General features: G+C 40.5%; 1 protein-coding gene and 1 pseudogene across 5 annotated transcripts in view; one reads left to right on the top strand and one right to left on the bottom strand.

Annotated features, from left to right (window-relative positions):
- IBTK (inhibitor of Bruton tyrosine kinase) overlaps positions 1 to 24,508 on the bottom strand; it is a 62,858-nt gene that overhangs the window by 21,167 nt on the left and 17,183 nt on the right. For 2 of the 4 annotated variants that reach the window (XR_013975482.1, XM_080934819.1), the window contains exons 6-21: positions 23,845 to 24,015; positions 21,699 to 21,816; positions 21,429 to 21,609; positions 19,600 to 19,723; positions 16,230 to 16,407; positions 14,472 to 14,649; positions 12,852 to 13,448; positions 12,018 to 12,104; positions 11,193 to 11,275; positions 11,078 to 11,115; positions 10,551 to 10,647; positions 7,933 to 8,034; positions 5,670 to 5,787; positions 5,402 to 5,462; positions 4,787 to 4,908; positions 1,908 to 2,020 (exon numbers count right to left, since the gene is read on the bottom strand). Coding sequence is in view for 3 of the 4 variants with exons in the window: in XM_080934819.1 (XP_080790945.1) it covers positions 1,908 to 2,020; positions 4,787 to 4,908; positions 5,402 to 5,462; positions 5,670 to 5,787; positions 7,933 to 8,034; positions 10,551 to 10,647; positions 11,078 to 11,115; positions 11,193 to 11,275; positions 12,018 to 12,104; positions 12,852 to 13,448; positions 14,472 to 14,649; positions 16,230 to 16,407; positions 19,600 to 19,723; positions 21,429 to 21,609; positions 21,699 to 21,816; positions 23,845 to 24,015 (2,368 nt within the window). In the remaining variant the exon portion in view is untranslated. Of the gene's footprint in view, positions 1 to 1,907; positions 2,021 to 4,786; positions 4,909 to 5,401; positions 5,463 to 5,669; positions 5,788 to 7,932; positions 8,035 to 10,550; positions 10,648 to 11,077; positions 11,116 to 11,192; positions 11,276 to 12,017; positions 12,105 to 12,851; positions 13,449 to 14,471; positions 14,650 to 16,229; positions 16,408 to 19,599; positions 19,724 to 21,428; positions 21,610 to 21,698; positions 21,817 to 23,844; positions 24,016 to 24,508 lie in introns of those variants that run through there. The other 2 variants (XM_080934820.1, XM_080934821.1) reach the window with 2 other exon arrangements.
- LOC308434145 (G patch domain-containing protein 4-like) lies at positions 17,806 to 19,085 on the top strand (annotated as a pseudogene). Its single transcript has one exon. The product of its transcript is annotated as a G patch domain-containing protein 4-like (transcript).

Below are 24,508 nucleotides of genomic sequence, written 5' to 3' on the forward strand. Positions count from 1 at the left end.
AAAACATTCACATGTGCATACACATGTAATAAATTAAAATCTTCAGGCAACAGGTAGTTTTTTCAGGTTTTCTCTGGCATATTCCTCCAGAGCTTATTAAAGCTCTACACTGTGGAAAGGCTTTTATAGCACCTGCTGGGCAGAGGAGCACTGAAGGTCAGGAAACAGCCTTCTGGCACTCCTGTATTTACAAAGGCCTTCCTTGTGGGCACTGGAGAAAGAAAAGTCCAAGTAGGCTAACTATCACCCACTGGCCACAAGAGTTAGTTAAGCTAATTGATTTAAAAGCTCTAAAAATGTTAGAGTTGATTATATTTTTATAACTTTTAAAGGGGGCAAAAATTCTTAAGAACAATACAAAGGTAGAAGTTCACTTCTGGTTTCTTCTCTGATCACAAGCTGATATACTAGGTTCCCATACACTTTGCTTAAGTGCCATGGCATCCTAGACCAGACTCCCCAGAGATGGTTCAGCAACATTAACTTAATCCGTTTGGGGACCCAACTTCCTGTTTTGGAGACCCTGAGACAGTTTGCCTAACAGGATGCATCTGAAATTTGTTTCTTGGCATTGTCAGCAAGTGACAAGAGACAGAAATTGATGTGATGGTCGTTCTCTTCTCCCCTCAGAAAACCTGGGGCTCTTGGGCTTGGCTAATTGCTTTGGGCACAAAATTGGGTACCCAGAAGGAAGCCGAAGTGTGCGGAAAGGAACTGACCCATTTCCAGAGAGCCATGTGGGCATGGGATTCAGGAGAACAGCTCCTGACACAGATCTGGAGCAGAGTCATTTTGTAAAGTATATGGTGGTTAAAACATCAAGGAAACCTACATCCTCAAAAGAAGTACGGCCTTTCTGCCTTGATGATCGAGCAATGACTGGCAACATAAGTAATGTTTTAAGTTGGAATGAGCTACCTGCCTTCTAGTGATAGTACTATATATATGTATCCTAAATAAAATTGTCAACAGCATAGACTATGGCTGTGTGGTAAGAGCTATGGCTCCAGATCCTTTTAAGATCCTTTTATTCTGTTGTGCTTACTTAAAAAAAAAATGGGAGTTTGGAATACACATGAATAAAATAATTTTCAGTATTGTACATGAGAAGGTGAGATTATAGAACTCACTTTGTTTGCAAATGTCTCTATTAATAAAATTACCTTAATGATTAAAAAAAAGAAAAGAAACATAGCTAAGAGAAACTAACAAGGAAAGGAAGTGGGAAATCTTCATAAAGCAATAGACTCCTTAGTTGCTAAGGCAAAACTCTAAAACCACTTTGAATAGTCCTGGAAATCTGGATACAGAATCTAACGCTAGATAAAGCTAACCATGTTAAGCATCTGATACTGGTAGTTGGTTTAGTAAGGAGAGTGGTACTATAATTTTTATGAGAACATCACATCTGCAAAGTATTACAAGTGGACCAGCTACAAATAGCTTCAGTCAGTACACCCAGTGTATGTGGGATGTTTAGAACACCAAGCAGGCAATAAGCAACTGTGTTTCTAAGAAGACACAACCTGCACAAAGCTGTACTGCAGGGAACACTGGCCTGACATGAATGTGGCCCAGGGTCAAGCCTCAGAACCACACACAGGAAAAATGTGTGGGAGAGAAGGAAGAAATGTGGCAATTAATAGTGGCTCTAAACAGAGCATAAAGGTGCTCATAACTTGTGTGTGCACATGTGTGTGTTTGCAAGCACCTTTTACAGTTTCAGTAAGTAAGTAAAGATTTTCAAAATAAGGCTGGGAGGTGGAACAGCAAGTAAAGGCTCTTGCCACCAAGCATGATGACCTGAACTTGCTCCCTGGAACCCACATGGTGGCAAATGAAAGAAATCACTCCTCCAAGTTGTCCTCTGACCTCCTCAGACCAGAAATATGCTCCAACACACTAACCTGCAGACGGTGGACTCTGGATAACATCTGAAAGGTTGTAGCCACCTGAACTGTCTGAGCGCTTCCGTGGCTTCTTTTTAGCTCTTGTTTTCGCCTTCTTGAACATAGCTTCCCTGGGAAGTCAAGGGTAAAATCAACAGATAAAAAGAGCTGCTGAAGCAGAAAGCACGTAAGGATTTGTACGTATCAGTTAGACATCCAGGCAGACCGGGCAAATCACTAGCCATACTAGATGACATACCAGCGCCGTCTATTCTGTACCTGCTGTAGAGCCAGCATCACTGTGGAAGTTAAGGAACCTGGAGTTGGCTGCAATAGCAACCAAAGAGCAGCACTGAGAGTTCTGGGCTAGCATGTCACCAAGAGTCATTACATGGGCTACCAAGTGACAGAGAACACAAGCAGGTTAAGACACCCACTCCCACAGACGCTTCCTCAAGAACACCAAGTACACTTGTTCTAAGCTGTGGGCCTAGTCACGTATATGCAGCATGCTACAGAGCTGCTCAATGATTCGAAGGGCAAGGGGGGACTGTCAAGTTCATCAAAACAAGAATGAGGACACATGTCTATACCAAGAGGAAGTGAGAAGAGCTGAACAGCATCCTGATATGATAGGATAGGATAAGGAAAACTGTTGTCAAGTTTTACCTCCTCTACTCACAATAAAGCCCTTACAAAACAAAATGGCACACACTGCACAGTTACATGAACTATAATCTTCAAATAGAAACACAACCTGTGTGTGGGGGGTGTGCTTTTGAGGGTATCAGGGGTTCTGCTCCATCACCTTCTCTACACCTCATTCACAGGAGGCAAGATCTCTCACTAAATCTGGACCTCTCAAAGTTTGCTTTTATTACTTCACACCAACACCCAACAAACTGCTTGAATTAAGTACTATGAATCAGGAAAGGGAAAGTAGACATCGGTGAGTGGCAACACCGCTCTTATTTTAACGAAGTGTCAGACATGTCATTATACACTACATCATACAAGCTCCGATCACACCATGCTGTGGCAGTTATATGAAGTACTTAACTCAATGATTATAGATTTTATAATTTCAGTATCATGTGAGTGATACATTTATGAATAATACGTCTAAATTTCATTGTTCGAAATGATATCACATATCTGAAAGAGGTTAGAAAGTAATCAAAAAAATATTTCTGGAACTCAAGAATAATTTTTGTGAGGTATATAGTTGTTTGTCTAGAGCAAATAACCTCCATGCCCAAAGACTTCACACTACCAAGTTATTTGTTCCTGAGAAATAAATAATTGTGTAACTAACTAATGTGAACCTATGATACTAATTAGGTATTTATTTTATGCCGAGGGTGCCAAAATTGTTAGACAATACATTTTGTTGAGGGACTCTCAAATATCACTTTTGGGGTCTTAATATGAAATGGGGATCTGTCCTCCCACAGACTCACATATTCAAAGTGATCCCAGATGGAGTAAGACTCAAAAGCTGGGTCACAGAAAATCCCTGGATAAGTCCAGTTTCACCAATGAATGAACAAGCTGATGAGTTCACATTGTAATGAGCTATTCCGAAGGAGAAGTTAGATCACTGGGCCATTCTTGGCCTTTGCAGGCATCATGTTTCTGTGCTCTGTGTGAGGTTATCCTTGTGTTATTCCAATGCTCTTCTCTCTGCCCAATATCTCATTTCAACCCAGACACAGCATTGTAATGCTTATGTCAAGAATCTCCTGTCTCAAGTTTGTGTAAACAATTCTTAACATTTATTCTCTGCTTTGTCAATAAATGCTGATAGGCCAATGGCTGGGCAGAAGAGAGAATAGGGCGGGACTTCTGCCAATGAAGGAGAGAGAAAGAAAGATTCAAATCTGCCATGAGGAGTAAGGAGGAAAGAGTTCTTGAGAGTTCAGCAGAAACATGGAAGGCCTAATTGCAAGTGTAATTGAGATCAGGGCTGGGAGGGAGTCAGATTAATTTAGGGGATTAACACAGACTGCCCAGTATTGAGGTGAAGCTTTAAAATAAATCTTGGTCTTTCTGTGATATGATTGAGAACTAGCTGGGGTACAGGAATTCAGTCTCCATATTATACATCGCCCCTTGTTTGCTCTGTCTCCTGGCCCGCCCACAGAGGTGAGCAGCCCTGCTCTGCTAGCACTGCTGAGATACTGGGCAAAGGAACCAGCGGATATGGACCAAACTGCAGAAGGGGTCGTTAAGACAAACCCTTCACCTCTAACATGGTTGTCTCCAGGGTTTGTTTACAATACCAAAAAGCTAGTGCAGTCAGGGTCTACAGAGAGGACACTGAGAAAATACCAGCCCATCTATGGTTACTGCATTACTCTCTGGACCCTCTCTAGTCCAATCTCCCAGATATAAACCTGTAGTCTTCAACAGGACTGAGAAGAGACAGTTGTCCTAATCTTCATGAGCCTGGCTGCTATACCTGCCAAGCACTACCAAAACTGTTCCAGTTGTGTGTTGCCATTACGACAGAGCAACAGTGTGCCAGCTCCCAACACCAGCCCTGCCTCCTGCCCACTGTGGGCACCTTCCTGTTCTTCAGGCTACAGTGCATCTGCTTGTGTTTTAAATGTCTTTACCATAACTCCAGGAGGTTTGGAGATCACTAAGACAAATGACCTTAGCTAACCCATGTTTCTCTGAAGGTCACAGCACTCTTATACTTACATGTTGAACATTTTAGACTTAAAATGTCAATTATGTTTAATTACTTTGCATTATATCAAAATTAAAACTGCACATTCATACTTCCTATATCAGAACGTCTCAATTTATAATCCCAACATTAATATAAAAATATCAGGTGTCCAATGGTATAAAAAAAGAAAGAGGGAAAGAAAAAAGACAATAAGGCTTACGAGGAACTTGGTTCCATGCTTATTTCTTCTCTAAAAAAGACCTCTCCATCTTCTACGTGCATGGAGCTAATATCTGGTCCACCCTGATATGGTGTAATGACTCTTCTCTCCATCGCTGGAATCTACAGTATGAAAGACAGCACTTCGTAAATACAAAATTTGTGAAGATTTTCAAAATTTGATAACACCACTTATGTCAGGCAGTAACATTAATAGAAAACACCAGATGCTTAATGAGTCACAAGTACAATGGGGAAAATTCAAACAGATGAACTGAAAAGCAGTAGTACATAAAACTGCTGTGGACGGAGGGTTTAGAAGTGGTTCTTCCTCCCTCCCTGCAGATGACCCGTCTCTCAGCAATCATGTGAGTCAATGTTCTGGACCGGCCTGACCTTGGAACTAAACCACCTGAAACACAGCCATTTTTATCATATAAAAAAATTTAAGACATGGATTAACTTTGTCTTCAATTTTGATTATTTCCACTTTTCTGTGGGACTTTATGTTTTACTTTCTAAAAGATAAACATATTTGCATTCATTATGAAATTACTCCATTGTCTGGTCTAATACCCTGTACCAAGGAATGTGCACTGAGAAAACAAAATCTTACCATTTTTCGATAAAATATGGAAAGATCCTTCAAAACATCCTCACTTAAAACATCAAGAGATCTGAAAAACAGGGGGAAAAAAAATCTTAAGACTCAAATAATTTAGCAGCTATCAAGATTTTTAAGCATGTTTATATCAAATTGCCAAATAAGGATCAGAACTCTTTCTCAAGTTTACATGTGCTCGCTATTAAACTTCCTTTTAGAAATAGGTGTAGTTGTGTGTTACGGATTTTAGGTATCCAGCAAGCATAGGAACCCAACCAACCTCGATTCAAGTAAAGCTGCCATATTCAGTCCTATGAACTGTAAACAAGAGAGTTTCAACTGCTCAGCACTGTACATTGTCGCAAACTCCAGCAGCACAGCAGCATTCTTAAGGGTAACTACAGAGAAAAAGAGATTTGCAAAATTAGAGAATTAGATGAAAATGAATTACTTTAATAAGTGAAATACTTGCATTTCTAAAGTTACAAGATTCCAACCTTTCAAACAAGGTAACCAAAAATGAATGGCGAGGTGAATACAGAAATGTGTTTCATAAGACATGCCAAAGTAATTTCAGCTGACTTGTTTTGAGGAGACAAAATAACTTGTACACAAAAGTTTTAGAGAAAACACAATACAGAAAGACGGGGGTTAGTGCTAGCTGAAAGCCAATATGTAAGAACTTCTTCCCAACAGCCTTGAATAGTTTCCACTCTCATGAGTGAACGACTTTCCTTCTCATCCAGATAGTAGAGTGGTTAATCTTTCTCTTAACCCTGAGAAGTAAAGTTGGACAGGGTGGCATACACGCTGCAGTCCCAGCATGGCAGAGCTGAGCCAGGACTGCAGTGCGTCCCCCAGTCCAGAATGCACACAAAGACCTTGCTTTGGAACCAACAACAAACTAAGCGAGGCATTAAGTCTAGGAGAAACTGAAAATTAATTCTAAATGCTCACTCGTCTGTATATACGAAAATACATCTATATCTTTCTGTGGTCTGTCCATGCCAGTGCACAAGATCATTATACAAGAGCCTAGGTCTAGTAATGCCAAGTAAATGTTCTACATGAAATGCTGTTAATATTCTACCTGCTCATAGCTACAGCTACCTAAAGCTCTCGCCATCTTACTCAGAGAGTTCCAGCCAACAGAAGAACAAAGTTTTCTTCTCCCATTTCTTTTTTCTTCCTCCCCTAAACTGTCAGAAGTGACCATCCCCGTCAGTCAGCCTCTGCCTCCCTCTAAGCTAAAACTGCAAATGATGATGAAGTCGAGGTCACAGAACAAAAGCAGCGCACACAAACGCTTTCCTTGAACTGCTTAGTTGAGAATGATGTGTGCAATGCATGTGAACAGGCTCCCCTGCAACCCTTCTGCTGGGAACGTATCCACCAGGAAAGCAATTGTACAGCAAAGAAAGAATGTCTGGGAGGTCAGAAGAAACCACTAAGCCAATGGAAATACCCATGCCATGGAAAGTACTTTCTGCAACATCTTTTTTTGCTTGTGGAAAGAAAATCAGGGCTGTTTTCCTATTCTAACCAAGGAGCAGACAGCTCACAGCACTCAAGAAAAAAAAAAAAGAAAATTGACAGAACTTCTTCTAAAGCAGCCATGAAATGAAAATACAAAACTACTGCATATGCTTACGTACCTGGCTATGAAAACTGCAACTTTCATATTAGAATATAAAAAGTTATCCAAGTGAAAAAAGTAAAAAGGGTTCAGCGTGGCACTGAAAGGATCAGTTACCCAGAGCTCAGTGTGAGCAGTAACAGCAAGAACCAAATGGTGGAGAATAAAAAGCATGTGCTCATTTCCACAGCTTCGGGAATCAGGATGCAGCAGGCAAACCACAAATAAAATTAATATTTGATTTCTAAGATGTTTAGAAAAACAACCTAGCAATTGACATAAAAAAATAAATAAATAAAAGACTTGAAAGAAAAGAGTCCACGGATTTTGTTGAATTAAGCTACGGGAAGAACTTCATAAAATTTCCAGCAAATGAAAATCGGTTGGTACAAAGAAAGGAAAAAGAAGTGCAACCAAGACCATTCAATACTGAAACACATAGACAGACTAGAACCATTTTCATTATTTACGGTTTCATGACATATTAATAAAAATACTTGTTAAATCTAAAGTGTATATATATTCAATTATTTCTAAGGAAAGAATGTGTTTAGAAATGACAGCATATAATAATCTAAACGTCTTGCTATTTTTCTTTTTGTTGGTTTTGAAGCACAGTTTCACTGTGCAGAGCTGGAATTCTACACAGACCAGGAGCTCTGGCCTGGACCTCAATATGTAGATCAGGCTAGCCTCCAACTCAGATTCACCTGCCTCTGCCTTCCAAGTGCTGGGATTGAAGGCATGAGCCACCATGCCGAAATGCCTTGACCTTTGTTTAAAGGCACACACACAAAAACTGGTGCTTCATTCTAAAATGGAATAATAAATCTAACAGGACAAAGTGAATACACTATAGTAGCATTAGGTCATCTGGAAACAGTAATTCTCTGCTCAGAGTACTCACGGTTCTCAGTCAGGGCTACTTCACACATCTCCTTCAACCTAGTTATGAGGAGCTGATCCGCCACTACAAGAACACTACAAACAAAATCCACGTTTTGAGACTCTAACAAGAGAAAAAGAAAAAGAAAAGAATTACCCTGTTAATTCTGCAACTATTATAAGCAGTAAAAACAAAACAAGTTAAGACATCAAGCTAAAGAGGTTTATGATTCTTTTCTACCTGTCAATGACAATTGCAACTAATTGTGAACACATCAAACTAACTCTACCTCTTAGGGGGAGAACTAGAAAAAAGCCACCACCAAATTCATTGGTGTTTAAACTTCTCTTCCTATTACTATGAAAAACAAAAACCAAAAACTAAAGCAATTCAGCAAGAAAGGGCAGGTTGTGGGTCCGTTCGATACGCAGGCTATCACAGTAGGGGTCAGGACAGCAGACGCATGAAGCAACTGGTAACGTGACAACCACAGCGAGGGGAGCAGTGGACGGTGCTCACCCCCATCTTTCTATTCTAACAATCCAGGACCCCAGGCCAGAAATGGTTCCATCCTGAGCAGATGGTTCTTCCACGGGCTTCCAATCTCCAGTAACGTCATCAGGAAAATCCCCACAGCATGTGTCCAGAGGTCCATCTCCCTCCCAGATAATTCTAGTTCCTGTCAGGTTGACAACTGCCACTAACCACTCTCCATATTGGCTCAGACATTCTCACAATGGAATCATGAAATGACCAACTTGAAGTGAATATTTTAGTATGGAAGGCTGCTGGAATGTCTGACTCATCTATAATTTCCCGTTTCATTAAGAAACATTCCTAAAAGTCATAAACAGTCAAGCCCCACCATCTTCCGTGGAGCTACACACAACACTTATGGGAAGCAGTAACTGTACTCAGTGCTCTTTCAAAAAGAAAAAGGAAAACACCAAACATGGGAGGGGAAAGTTGGGAGATTCCAGGAGGCGCTGAAGGAAAGAAGCAGAGCTGATAAAAGCTGAATGTGATCATATTTCACTGAACACAGGCACAAGTCCCAAAAATAAAACATCTTAAATTCAAAACAGAAAGCAGAATACCAGAAACATAACTAACACCAACCAACAATAGTAGAAACGTATTTCCCCCTTGGTGACACACTTTTTCAAAAATGTGTACAGTACTAACAGATCTGCGAAGATGGGCACACGGTATTATGTAGAAATATAGTACAGTAACAATAGCACAGAGAAGTAGGTAGACGGAGGCTATCAATATACATTTTTAAGTAATACTGACTTAGGATTAATTAAACAGGATTGTCTTAAGACAGTAAAATTTTAAAAAAAAGAATCACTTTTTAAAAACATAGCAAGCAAGGGCTGGCAAAGCGACTCAAGTGGGAAAGGTGCTTGCCACCAGGCATGATATCCTGAGTTCAATCCCCAAAGATCCACGAGAAGGAAGGAGACCAGTTCCAGTAACTTATTCAGTACCAGGGTATGATACCCTCATGTGGCCTCTATGGGTACCCACATACACACAGACACACAGACACCCAATACAGATATATACAAAAAAATTAAGTGAAAAGCCACAAGGGAAGACACCTGATTTTTATCTTTGACCTACACAAGTGTACAACACATACAAACACACACACACACATACATACACACACACACGCACTAATTTTTAAAATTCCATTTAAAATAGTGGCAAAACGAATTCTCAAAGTTGTTTTGACAAAAGAAGTGATTGCAAAACCTGAACACAGAAAATATTACAACTCTGGGATCACATCCCATGCCTTATACTCAGTTACAGTTAAAACAGCAGAGTTTTCATATTAATGAAAATATTTTGCAATTGAAAATGGTGACAGGGGCACAATTTTAAATTTTAACAAATAACAGTTATGTTCTTTAGAAAGGTGAAAATATTGGGTATGAATATTTCAATCTTAAAAAAAGAAATGCCGATATATCTATCTTAAAATATATGTGTTATTTTAAATGTATACAGTAAGCATATTTTAAAGTCTTAATTACATACTCAAGTATGCAAATCTTCAGTCTTGCTCTCAGTCGAACACCTCCTTAACAAACACCACCCAGATTTCCTCATGCAGACTTTACAAAATGCATGCACTTTAGAAAACTACCCTGTTTAATTACTCTTGTCTTCTTACAGTTTGACTGTCCACTACACTTTAATTTCTTGCAAACACACAAGGTCTTCTCACTTTAAAACTTGAACGTTGAACTAACAGCATTAAAACCCCCACAGGGTACTCAGAACCGGGGCCCATCAAGCAGGACATCTAAAGCATGAGTTTCCCCTGAAAACGTGTATGAGTCAGTTCCTTCATGAATGGCCCTCGAATACCACTGTTTCACTGCTCAGACACTGTTGGAAAAGGGAAATCCCATAGAGAATTCGTCAGAAACTACACACCTTGTGCTCACTGATCTTAATCAGAGGCAGCTAGAGAGGTGAAACTTCTAACACCAATTTCAACCATAACAAACAACTCTAAAAGGAATAATTCAGCGTGAGGAAAATGTAGCTCTAGTGTTAGTCCATTCATGGAGATTACACCATTCTATTGTAACGGGACCAGCTTAGCTTCCTGTCAGTACCTTTTATCACCACAGCTTCATCAGTGTAGAGGTAGTCCAAGATAACTTCCAGAATCTCAGATTGGATTGGCATTTCCAGAGCTGCACAACTGGAGGCCTATGAGCACACAAGACGGAATAAACTCATTACTCTGAAACAATACAACCATATTTGAAGTTGGGTTACTACTATAAATAAAGTTCAGACAGGAAATCACACCAAAGACCCTTGAAAGAATGTATAAATCACAAATCTGAAATGAGACATTTAATTTAAAATATAACATGAAAAAGGGACACAGGAAATTTCAGAAAAGAAGACATACAGGACAGTACTATTGTGTGTCTAGATAATGGTAAGACTGGGAATTTTAATCAGCTTTATAACAACTACTTTAACTTACAAATGTTGGTGTTTTCTAGCAAACATGAACACACATATTCTAATACCAATGAATTAAAGAGTTAATTCAAAATAAAAGGTTTCAGTTCTGAGTGTCTGAGTGTACAGCCCCTGTTGTACCCAGCAGTGCCCACTCACAGCTCACCTCAATCCACGATCTGCTAAGCATGCTGTAGAAATACTCTGGAAGAAAAATAGTGCAGTGAGAAGAGGGAAGCAGAATCCAGCAAAGCACTCAGCAGCTCACAGACGCCACCTACCAAGTCTTGCACAGAGCACACACTTGTGACAGGGGAATTCCTTTCCATCCACAGACTTCATGGTAACATCATATAGAAACGAACTGAAAGAAAAGGTCCATCAAACATAGATCAATTTCTTGCATATTTGCAGAGAGGGTAGAAAAGCCCAAGGATTTGGCTCGACTTTAATCTTAATCAAATGCTGACAAGAATAAAAATATGGATATGCATGTATCTCATCTCTCACTATCTCAAGAAAACAGCAATAAATAGCCAAATCATTTTTAAGTTTTTATTGAAAAAGAAACTGAATATAAACTTTAAAACCTTCCACTTGACTTTCCTTTTTTTAATTGCAGGCAAGGTATTAGTGACAATCAGAAGTATACTCAAAACTCTTTCATTCTCTTATTTGAATATGCCAAGTAATCCACAAGAAAATTTCAGTTTCTCCTTCTCCAAGACTTATCACCTATAAAGTATCTAACACAATATTTCAACAATGTATGTAGACTATTTATTCTTGGAAAAGTATGCTAAGCAAAACCTTCATCCTCGTGATGAAAATACACAGTCTAATGGGGGAAGAGGTCTGCATAAACTCCCACTTATAAGATTCAAAACTGAAGAAAAAAAACAGTTAAAACCCCTCTCTTCATCTGAATGAAACAGGAAGGACTTCCTTCAAAGACTTAAATAGTATTTTTTGCTCAATGGCTACCCCCTCCAAGAGTAGCAGGGTGTTGAGTGTCTTCCTTCTCATGAGGGCTGCAAATAGCTCTACTTTCAACTTGGGAACCAAAAACCTAACTATGGAAAGCTGATCCTCATTTACTAACTTACCATTTTTTCTGACTTAGCTTCAGTTTATCACCAGTTGTCTTCGCAATCACATTAATTTTTTCATTTTCAAATCTGACTCCATCTAACCTATCAAGGAAAAGCATAAATTAACAAAAGGTGAATACAGTCCTCTCCTAAGACCAACACACAGCAAAATCTGACAGGATTACTACACTTAAACACAGCTATGTCATCTCCTAGAAAGTAACAAGAAATCTCCTTCCAAGCCATAACATATCCGTTTTAATTAGAATTTAAAATTCTTGAGAAGCCACAAATGAAAGCTATAACACAGTCTTTGTATTTTCCATGGGAATCAGCCTGTGTCCTGTTCCAACCTACGTCAGGTCATCCTAGCACAAGCAGCTTTATATGGCAGCCATGTAAGGAAAGGGAACATCCATAGTGATTTATAATGACAGGAGCCATGAGACACTTGATGAAACTCTATGGCAAGCCTTTATCAACAACACAAGCACTTTCCAGCCTGAGAAACTGAGGCCCATAGAGACCTGCCTTAGCCACAGTGAGCAGAGGAACAAAGCACACATTGTGTAGGTCTGAGACCAGAGACCTTTCCAGCACACAACAGGACTTGCCACTCTTCCCCTTACACACTCCCCGCACAGCACTGAAACCCATCCCGTTCTAAGGGACTTAGGAAGTCCCTTAGTGATAACTGCCCGTAAACAGCAGTGAGGGAAAGGTAGCACCCCTACCCCGGAGGCAGAGAAACACTGAAGACAAGAAAATGAAAGGAAACACAAGAAGGAACAATGCTTCAACAGAAGGCTGAAGGAGGCAAGTTCGGGAGCACAGCATGAGAAACTGTACCTGCTACTCAAATTACTAAGGCCAAATTTCTTTGCAACATTTTGCAACATCCTTATGGGATCATCTTCCCCAACACCTTTTCCCTTCTTAGAAGATTTGGGTTTGCTCTTCGGCCTTTCACTAAGTGTGTGAGCCTGGTTGCTTCTGTACACTGCAAATGCTGACTTCTGTTTATCATCGTCATGACAATTCACAACGTGCAGATCTGGGGAGCCCTTACAGTCTTCTGCCTTTTTGTTCACAATCATTGGAGGTTTGAAGCCATGAGTTAAGAAGTCACAGGTATCCGTGTATATGAACTGTAAGAGGTATTCGAACAAGTCAGGATGAACTTTCTCCACCACATAGAGATGGCACCCTGCAGCATCCTCATCTTTCCGGTACACATCCGTCGGTTCTAAAGGAGTGCCATCTGAAAGAAACAGCTTCTGGAAGAACTCAGAGCGTACTGCCAAGATGTATTTATGTGCAGGGAAGAGTCTGTTGCCAACTTGAAGGGTCACGTCGTGGAAGCTGTCCATTTCATCTGTCTCCCTCAGGAGCTTGCCAAATTCCTCAAAAAAGGATGATGAAGACACAACTGGAATTTCATAAAGGCTAGAAATGAAGCAAAGATAATTACTACTATGAAGAAAACAAGGAAATCGATCCCAAGCTGACTCTCTTGAAAAGAAACAGTTTACTTAATTGAACTTAGAAACATTCAATTCTGGCATTTTGTAAAATACAAGAATATCACCCAAAAATGTTAAATATTCTATCAATTTTTAGTGTTTTTCTACTCATTTTAAAATAAGGTTAAGATTCAACAAAACTGAAAACAATAAAAGTAAGAAAATTTCCCAATTTTTTTCCTTTCTTACATAACTTAGTTTAGAAGTGGAGGAAAAAAAAAACAGGAACTAATGAAATAAAACTAAGGTCATAGTTACTCACACAAGTGAAAATATATGATCAGCCTACAACCCTGAAGCATGCTGGGAACCACACCATCACTGTCCATCTACCCGACACCCTACTAGGGGACGTGATTAATGCTCTTGTTCTGCCTCCAGACTGGGAGGTTTCCCAGCGTATAATACTCTCAGTGCTAAATTGGGGACCTGGGCAAATGATGGGTGGTCACCCAGCCTCCAGGTCTTCCTCCCTCTTCAAGGATGCCACTAATGTTTCTCTTCTCTCTCCGAACATACTTAGAACATATGACCACACACCTCTTTTTGATGTTTCTCTTCTCTCTCCTAACATACTTAGAACATATGACCACACCACCTCTTTTGTCAATTATCATATGCAAAAGTCAGAGACTTTTGCACACTACCTAAGAAGTGTTTTTTATAACACATCCTTCAGAATCTGAGACCCTCAACTATAGCATGGACTAAAGACAGACCCTATGTGGGCATATACATTTGTCTCCGATGTTTTTAAATCAGGTATAAACTAAGGGGAAGACACACCATCTCCAGTGATTGCCCTTGTAACATACTCATTTGTTGAAGGTCTCTACAGATCGTAGTAACAGCTCCTCAATTAAATATGCATCAGGAGCTACTGGAAACAAAAGAAGGTCTAATGATTATTCCTTCTAGAAATAGAACATATTAAAGACAATTATACCTTGTTTTAGGGTCTGACTGTAGGATTGCAAAGTTGCACCCACTTGGATCTGTGCTGACACTAACAGCTCTATGGGCAAAAGGAAGTTTCTCAAGTCGAATTCTTTCATACACACTATTTGTATCAGAGACACAAGACACATCTGATGAGGAATGATGTAGGTTTGGTAAAATGTCTGCTAAAAAGAAAATAAATGAACTATCATTAATCAAGGCTGCAATGAAATTAAGAGTAACTGGAATAAAAAATGATTTGAAAATATAAAAGTATCTTTCATGACCTCTCCATCCTCAACACAGCATTATGATCTGTGTACTTGACACAGAGAATTTCCGGTATTAGCCATCACATCTCCCAACAATCACACTTCCACACGGCAGCCCAAGTCAACATTCAGAATGGCATGCCTACCTGTCTAATTCCGTATGAACATAAGTGTCACTACACGCCCCCTCCATTCTCTTGCAGGTACTGAGCAAATACCCAAATGACCACAATGTGCTACTACTGTGAGTCAGGACAAAATGTCCCTGTCCTTAAGGAGAGTAATGAGAACATGCAATAAAAAATATAACTAATAACTAGTCAAATTCAGTCTATAAAAACAAAGTATAACATGTTTCCATGTAGATGCCTGTAAAAAATTATTCTGGCTACAGTAGAATTTTGAATGAGAAAATATACACAAAGATTATGACTTTAAGCCAAAGGAAATAATAAAAAAAGGTATGGATTGAGACTACTGCAATCAATCAGGAGAGGGGAGAAGGAATGATTTAAAAAAAAAAAATTAAGATGGGGCTGGAGAGATGGCTCAGTGGTTAAGAGCATTGACTGCTCTTCTAGAGGTCCTGAGTTCAAATCCCAGCAACCACATGGTGGCTCACGACCATCTGTAATAAGATCTGATGCCTCTTCTGGTGTGTCTGAAGAGAGTCACTGTATAGTCAACATATATAAATTAACCTAATAAATGTTTTTTAATAAATTAAGATAGGAGTGGCACGACGTGGTACCTGCTAAATATAAGGGAAGGATGTGGGGTCTCACGGACAGCCAGTCACCAGGACAGATAAACATTGAAGACCAGCTCAGTGAGCATAAGATCGCGGACTCTGTGTCAGACCACTAACAGTGATGGAAACCTCTGAAGATTGGCAAGTCTTCTTGTAAGACAGATCCATGCTCTGGCTCCACTCTCAAAGGAAGTCTATTTCAGGCTCCTGGACGTGTCTGTGCTTCCCCTGACTCAGGCATCCCCCTCCCCAAGCTCATAAGAAACTCATGTGTACTTATATCCCTTATCTGTCTCAGGGAACATCACGTACAAAACTATCTTTTGGCTCTATAAGCTGTGAGTTTCACATTTCTGCACATAGTCAATACACCTTGCATGTTTACAGACTTAAGTCATCTATAACAAAGTAAAACACAACAAATCAATATTATGCAAGGCTCTTCACTTAATGTCTTATAAATTTGAAGCAGTCATAAATGTTCTTAAGATATACTGTAAGCATGTAACAAGTAACTTGGTGACTCAAGAGGACATAATGAAAGACCACGATGCCAAAGACTACATTAAATGCTAATGACAGACAGGGACACCCACACCCTGTGCCGTGAGTGACCTTACAGTCTGTAGCAAGCAGGCACTGAGCTAACCACAAAGGCACATACACAGCTCAGAGGTCAGCCGAGCAGTACCCAACACATCAAAAATTCACTAGGGACTGAAGTGCAGTCATACTAACTCACCTTTCTTTTCAGAATTCTTTCTTTTGTCTTCAAACCATTTCCCTTTAAATCCTTCCCCATCCTGTGTGACAAACAGAATCTCATTCTTATTTAAAGCAATGTCGGAGATTGACACCTGGCGAGGATAGGCCCACCGGCACTGCTTCAGAGAACTGCTGAGTGATCTCCAGCAAAAGACCTGTGAGGAGACCAGAGCACATTATAACATAAAGCACATGGCATCAGAACAAGAGCATCTGAACTGGAACAGCGCTGTCACAATAAAAGTCCTATCTTGTGTGTTACTCTTCCACAGAAAGGCAGAGACGGCTTGTGGCTGTTTACTTGTTTTCAAGCAGGCACTTCCAATGCAGTCCAGGGAAGTCACGAGTACCAGCCTCCTTGTCCTGTACAACGGGATTAACGGAGAGTTCCACCGTACCGGTTAAAATGGTGACTTCCAAAATTGTGACTCTTCATAACCATTTTTGTTTTTAAGTAAAGCACAAAATAGACAAAATAGTACCTGCCAAAGTCATTCCCCCAGAAGGTCATGCTCCCACTATGAAAAGAATGGCTACAACCCATACCTAGGAACACACCAGCAGGTGGAGCTTTGCAATTGCATCTTGTTGTGTCTGTTTATCTTTGAGGAGTGGGGTTGAAACAGGGTCTGCTAAGCAGCCCACGATGCACTGTAGCCTACTATGCAGCCAACATGGCCTCAGGCTCCAGCTAGGACTAGAGGAAAGCTCCACTGTGTAAATAAAGGCCGCGCTGTTTCATGAGGAGGGAAGAGCCACCCAGTAATATGGACAAATATGCCCAGATGTGACTGTTCAGTTTTTAAATGTGAAGGGTCATATCTCTATTTATACATCACAAGATATTTTATATCATTATTTTATAAGAAAACTGTTTTCCTAGCCACAGTATGTAATTTTATCAGTGTTACTAATATATAACACACAGATAAGAGTGTTAAATATATTTAGGCCTTACAATACTATTTAAAGTTAAAAGATATCTATAGTTTATAATATAATTTGAGTCTGTATTAAGCATAACTTTATGTAAAAAATGTATTTTAGGGCTGGTGAAATGGGCTCCCAGCTAAAGCTGCTTGCTAAGCCTGATGACCAGGGCTTAGAAGGAGCTCCCCTAATGTTTCCTTGGCTTCAAATAAGTGCACCCTAGAATTTGTGTGTGTGTGCTTCTGTGTGCATCTGCATTTAAAGATATTTAAAACTCGCCATTTTATTAGAGAAAGGCATTGATACATTTGCACAAGAATAAAAATTACATTTAAGAGCTAAGATCTAGAAACACACTGCTGTTTACACATGTAACAGAAAAAAGGACATCATAATCTCTGCACACACACACACACACACACACACACACACACGTTCTATATACACTTACAGAAAACTCTAACTGGGAACAATCCGTTCACTTATGGCCAAATGTGCAATATGTTGCCTATTTACTGTTAGAAAATAACTAAATGACATTCTCTTCTATCTATGCCTTTCAACACTTTGATCAATATTCAGTTTACCCGGGAAGATGGTGGCACCCAAGTCAGGTATGGCACATGCTTCCACGGAGAGGACCATACACTGACAAGGATGGTGAGAACCTGAGGACAGAGCCTCTCCCAACCCTGAGCGTCACCCCAGGGGTCAAGAGCCGGGGGATGAAGTTGCTGAAGAGCAGCTGCTGAAACATGGATGGACTCAAGGCAAAGCCTAGGCCGGAAAGAGAATGGCATTACCCGGGCCCTCCAAGTGACATTGAAGATACCCATGGGGTGGGACACGACCCTGCCAAGGAATTTACAGACCACTGGTGGAGTGATCCCTTCAACAAGACTGCCACCAGCTTAGTAGTGGACTCGGGGAAGGATGGAGTGCAGATAAGGCATCTTTCCAAAAAGACCACCCAGTGCAGTCACCCCGAGCCCAGCTTGCTGTATTAGAAGTTTGTGAAGATAGCCACACTAACCTCAGGTGAACAGAAGCCCGACAGAGACGTGGGGAGCTGCAGTGATGTTGACAACCATGAACCTATGCCCCCAAAGATTCTAATGAAATGCTACTCAAAGCCTGTAAGGGACAAGCAGCACCCAAGGCTGCCCAGGTTGGAATAACTATGAAGGCCAAGCTTGCTCACCTACAGTCCTAAGAGCAGGCCTTCCTGGCTTGGCTCAAAGGCTCTTAGGACATGGGCACCTCTCAACCACTGACTGACAGCGAACCCTCCCAAACAAAGAAGAAGAGGAGGAAGCAGAAAGAGGAGAAGGGGGCTGCAATAACTGAAAAGAGTCTAGGTGAGGAGTTCCTGGAATATACCGACAAGAGCTTCAGGAAAAGCAAGAAGAAGGATGAGAGAGGGAGCGGCTATGGAAATGAGGAGGAGGCTGCAGGAGCGAATGGGCCTGGAGAACTGAGCACAGAGCAGTCTGATCATTCTTCCAGGAAAAAGAAGGAAAGGAGGAGGCAGCACCATGAAGAAGGGGAGATGGGAGTCTGCGATGAAGGAGTCACAGATGTGACAGGCGGGCCTAAGGCAGTCAACGGTGGAGCAGACACAGACCCCTGGAGAAGCAGCAAGAAGTGACAGATGTGTGGGGAGGACTTGGAGACCCAAGGTGACGAAGGGAAGGATGACCTAATAAAAGGAGAGAGAAAGGTCAGAAGAAAAGACAGAAAGAAAAGACGGCAGGACTGTGAGGAGGTCTTGGATGTAAGCAGCAAAGATGACGATGGGACATGGGAAGCAGAGAACGAGGGTGAGAGAAGTCAGCCACACCCAAAGGAGAGAGCCAAAAAGAAGCGGAGGAGGGACTGAGGGTCTAATGTGGATCTCAGCTGACTCCTCTTCAGGGGTAGCCTGGTTAGGGGCAGGGTTTCTGCACACTCCTCTGTAAGCAGTTCCGGAGCACCAGTCTGCTGAGGAGAGACAAAGCATTCTGTGCTAGCTGAGGAGTGGACGTGGTCCTCTGTGAAACTTCCTGTCCAAAAAGTATAATCCTGGTGCTACACGCTCACCAGCTAAAGGACGGTGGGAAGAAGAGTCAGAATGGAGGAATAGTTAAAGAAGTGTCTCTTTTAAAAGTCTGAAAATGTAGATTTATATGAAAAAAAAATTCAATTTACATACCAAATAATTCAAACTTGTTTTCGTTTTATGAAGAAATGACTCTTTAGCCTGCAGTACTGTGCAGCATTCTGAGATAGTCCTGTGTATCTCTGCAACCCTAGTTCTCCACTGGGATGTCGCAGAAGGGTAGGAGCACCAGTACCAACCATCGAAAGCTAGGCATTACACTTCCCATTACATGAACTATGTAAATCACAATACTAGTCTAACATAGAACTCCACTCACCCTTCCAGCTCCATCCATAGCAAGGATGCATATCTTCTGACCCCCATTTTCTGTCAAATGTTCAGGATCAACCTTGTATTCCATACAACCTCCAGAGACAAGAACCTTTTTCAAGTTTAGTTGTCTGAGTGAAAAAGAAAAATCATAAATTAACATTCTCTAAAGCACACACGCTTAAGTTTACAGAAGTGACTATTCAGACAGTGGTTACTGGAAACCAGAAAGGCTCCATCTGCCCTCACTGCAGTCCCCCAGCAGCGCTTCCTTTCCTATGCAAGACTCTCCTCTCAAAGCCTTGACTCATAACATGAGTCCCCAGACCCTACTTGCTAAGACACACATTCACTTACGAGTTTCATTCTCTGGCAGGCTATCAGCTACTACATATAACTGCACTTTAACAGAAAAATTTAAATTAAATAAAATAAAAATGCTTTAATATGGCCAGGCCTAAGCAGGCACACATACCATGAAAGTCTGGGCCACTGCTAATCACAAACTTGCCTGCCTGTGTGGGGACACCGGAGAACCTGCCAACTGCTACTCCCCAACTGTCTTCCTTCTCATAAGTTTACTTGCTTTGAAAAAACAAGTTTTCAAATTTTTTTTTCAAAGTTACCATGAAGTACTTTCAACTGTATCAAAACAATTTCTTACTGAAAATTTGAAAGGAAGGTATATTTACATAATTTAATCTGTTCAAGGGGAACTTTTAAATGTTTTATAAATGCTAATTAAAACTACAACTTAACATTCCATATGTCATCTCGAACCTATTTAATTGGTTCTAAGAAACATGTGTGATCACACTTTCATGATTTTTTAAATTAAAACGCAACCTACAACCAATGTCACTTGGGAAGATAGAATGTGGTGGTAAGTTGATGTCTGGCAGCTCAGAGCTAGTTTCACAGTTAACAATGTGATGACATCACTGCCTCCCCATCGCCTTCACATATGAGCAAGAGCATGTCTGCTGCCTCCACATTAAAACCCTAATTGGAAATTAGGCAGTGTTTCTAAGAGCTATGGTATCTTTTCCCAGATCAGCCATAACTGTGCAATGTTATTTCCATGCTGGAACTATCTACTCTAATGAAGTACAATTAAGTGAAACATTGCTCAAAACTCTGAAATATCAGTCTGAAGAGAAAATGGTTTCCTACAAAAGGTAATTACTTTCAGAAGGACCTAAAAAAAAATCCACTGCTCTTAAATCAGATACAAATTAATCAATTACTAGGGACTGAATGTATCAGAAACCTTACTTCTCAGTTAAACACCTATACTTTGTATCACTCTAACTCAGAGGTGAATCCTAAATTTGTGTACAAGCACAAGGCGGAGAGATTCTGTATCCTCTGCTAGTCTACTGCACCTACTCCAACCTGCTGAACAACAGGCTAGGCTGGGATGCGCTGCACCAGTGAGATGCAGACAGTGAGCCTGGGTAGTGCTTATGGTGCTGATCCTTTTTAATAAATAGCATATAAGATATCAAAGCCTATAGATGACATAGTGATCATGTTATAAGCCAAGAATGAGGGTTAGTCTCGTTATGTGTACCAGATACATTAAAAAGGAAACTAAGCACTGTGAAACATATGTTAAATATGATTCAAAAATATTATTTTACAATTTGCAAACAAGACTTTTATATGTCCATTGGATCCTTGTCTAAAATCAAAAATCAAAGAAAACATTCTTAGTTTTCCCTTCCACTCTGACTTCTCATGGAGCACAGCACACAGCGATCAGTTGGTAAGCAGCTAGGGCACTGAATTCTTATATCTTATAGCGACAGGTTTCTTTTCCAGAAATGCACATACTTCGTTGCCATCTTCTTGCACTGATAGTCTGCCAGTAAGTAAATATCACCCCTTGTGGTGACACAGACTGTGGCGCCATCACTTGCAGCTACCAAAGACACAGCGATATCCTTATGATAAAGGGCAGAGACTTGGCGAGGGGTTGTGACACACTTTTCTCCATTGGGATCCAGTAAGTGACCTAAAAATGTACACAAATAAGCAAACCATCAAATACCTACTCTAAGATCATACTGTAGTATTTGGATATTGCCATGAAAGATTTCTTACCCAGCTGTCCACCATTCAGTCCCAGCGTGTAAACGGCTTCTCGAGTCCACAGCACAGTATGAAACCTGCCTGCTGCTACTCCAATGATAGTTCTTCCTTTCAGGTACTTTGCCTGTATCTATGTAAAATGATAAGTAAGACTGCAGCTGACTACGTATCTAAAACCTAGTGCAATTTTCTTTAAGATACAAGTACACCCTCCTCACTGCCACTGCCTGAGCAATGTTAACACATTCATCACTCATGACAGACCCAATTCTCAGAACAGCGACGCAGCCACTTTCGGCCATCGGCGTTAAGAAACCAAACTAACACTGTATAAAACCAAATCATTAAAATTTTAGCAATAATAAGCAATATACAAAATAACCATTCTTACATACATACATAGTGGTTTTTAAATATGAAATATCCAGGGTCCTCACAAAGGTAGCAAGCTTGATATTCTGGCCCAGAGGACTTGTTCCATGAGGGAACGTCCTGTGCATATCTGAACTCTACCCACCAGAGCTGTCACTGGCCTCACCATCCCTCTCCTGCTTAAACTGTCTTCAAATACTGTCATGTGACCCCTGCCTGGAAAATCAAAGCTTTTTTTTATCAACTCAGAATTCCAAGGTGCCCATAACGCCACAAAACTGAATACCTACAAGTTGACAGGAAGTTAGAGAATACAGATCTTTCTGAAAGTATCCAACTAACACTCCACACAAATTTCCTGGAGTAATGCTACTGATCCATTAGCAATCCAGAAAAGAGGAAGACCTCCATACTTAACTAAAAATGTCAACTCAATAATAATTTTAGAAACAGAGGATTGAGCCTAAAAGGGAGTTAACATGTAGGATTTAACGTGTCGTGCAGTGAGAATATCGGTCACACATTACTCTGGAGGACTCCACATTAATCAGAGTAAGCCTTGGACAAGGCTTCTATGTTTGGGGATGGTGGTCATGTGCTGGAATGGTGACCGTTGAACCACATACCCTCAGGTAAGCAGGTGTGACATCTGAGTAGGCACACAGTTAAATGAGCAAAGGCTTTTTTGTAGTGCTTTGCTTGTACAGGTATATGCATTTTTTTTTCCAAAAAAAAAAAAAAAAAAAATATATATATATATATATATATATATATCCAGAGCTAAGGTTAAACCTAGGTAGTAAAAACCCTGTCTAACTTGTAAAAGTCTTGACTTCAATCCCTAGAACCAAAAAATAAAAAAAAAAAATAAAAAACCCAAAAATGAAAACTCAAACCAGGTTCATCTCTGCTAAAGTAAAGCTAAATCTAGCAGGTGAAATGGTTCATGAGCCAAGAGTTCATTTTGTTCTTGCAGAAACCCTGAGTTCCGATCACAGCGCCTTGTCAGGCAGTTCGAAGCCACCTATAGCTCTAGCCGACTCTTCTGTTATCCAAAAGTACCCACCCTCTGATGCACATACACACAGGGACATACATACACTGGTTATTTTTTTTAATCTTTTAAAGTTAGCTCTGTGGTAATTTAGTAAGTAATCCCCAAAATGCAAAACCTCTGATGTGCTTTGATTTTTAATTCCAAACAAATGCCAATTTGTACTGTGATTTTCTTATAGAAAAAGACAAAAGTGGGGAGCACAGGAAGCCCTGGGTGAGCGAGGTCCTCAGCTAAGTGTACTGTTGACATTAGCACAGAGCACAGACATACGGAGGGAACTAACTCCTCGGCCCCAAGGGAGCAGCAGAGCCTTACCTGAGTGAGACACTGGAGTATGTGTGTGCACAGATTAGCAACTGCAGCTTCCTCTTCCTCCTGCATGTTTACAGCCTGAGACTATAGCCTGCAAAGACTTCCTACCAAGACCAGCTAACTTTCCCTTTGCTGCACCAACAAACATGCTGAGGCTCCAGGATGCTGGTGTAATAGGTGCCCTCATCGGTGTAAGCACACAACCACTTGATTCAAGCTTTCCTGTACGTGACTGTTTGTCCTTCCTTCATTCTCTCTCCGCTGCAAGCCAGGGTCTAGGACCCAAGCCACACGGGTATCAAGAAGTATGTATTACTGAAGATGAAGTTAACTAAGTAAATAATTACTCAATACTTATGTCTTTTATCCATTTTTTATAGCAAATAAACACCTAACCGGTTACAAACAGAAGCTTACCTGTCTGGGTACATTGCAGCTAGAAGGTGGAGGAATAATTCCTAATTGGTGAAACATGTTGAGACCAAATGTATACACACATCCATCTTCAGTTAACACAACAGTGTGATCCTTAGCAGCTGCCACTTGGGAACAACTGTGACCAGACAGCCCTTCCACAAGCCTGGGAACCTAGGAAACCAAGTTAACTTAATTATAATACAATAATCTGTAGTAACCATTTATATAAAAATGCACACAGAACCTCTGGCACTATAGCCAAAATGCTATGACTATACCTTCAAGAATTTAAGTCTCCATCTCCTCTAAGAGCAGGTAAGCTAATGAAGTTAGATTTGTGGCTTACGAGCAAAATAGATAAAAGAAAGCAGTGAACTTCAATAAAATAATTCAAGTGAGTTTTAAAACATTTTTAAAATTTTTATTCTGTGTGTGTGTGTGTGTGTGTGTGTGTGTGTGTGTGTGTGTGTGTGAGACATGGGACATGTGTGCAGGTCAAAGAAAAAACTATAGTTCTCCTTCTGTAAATTTGAATGGTCAATCTCATGTCAGGCCTAGCAGTACCTGCTTAGCCATCCTGAGTCTTGAGTGATTTAAGCCAGTACTGTATTCCAAATGCAAATTTAGAAGGCATGAATAAGAAAAAAGGAAGCCTTCATTATTT

This window comes from Micromys minutus (assembly GCF_963924665.1).
Source record: "Micromys minutus genome assembly, chromosome: 21".
NCBI lineage: Eukaryota > Metazoa > Chordata > Mammalia > Rodentia > Muridae > Micromys > Micromys minutus.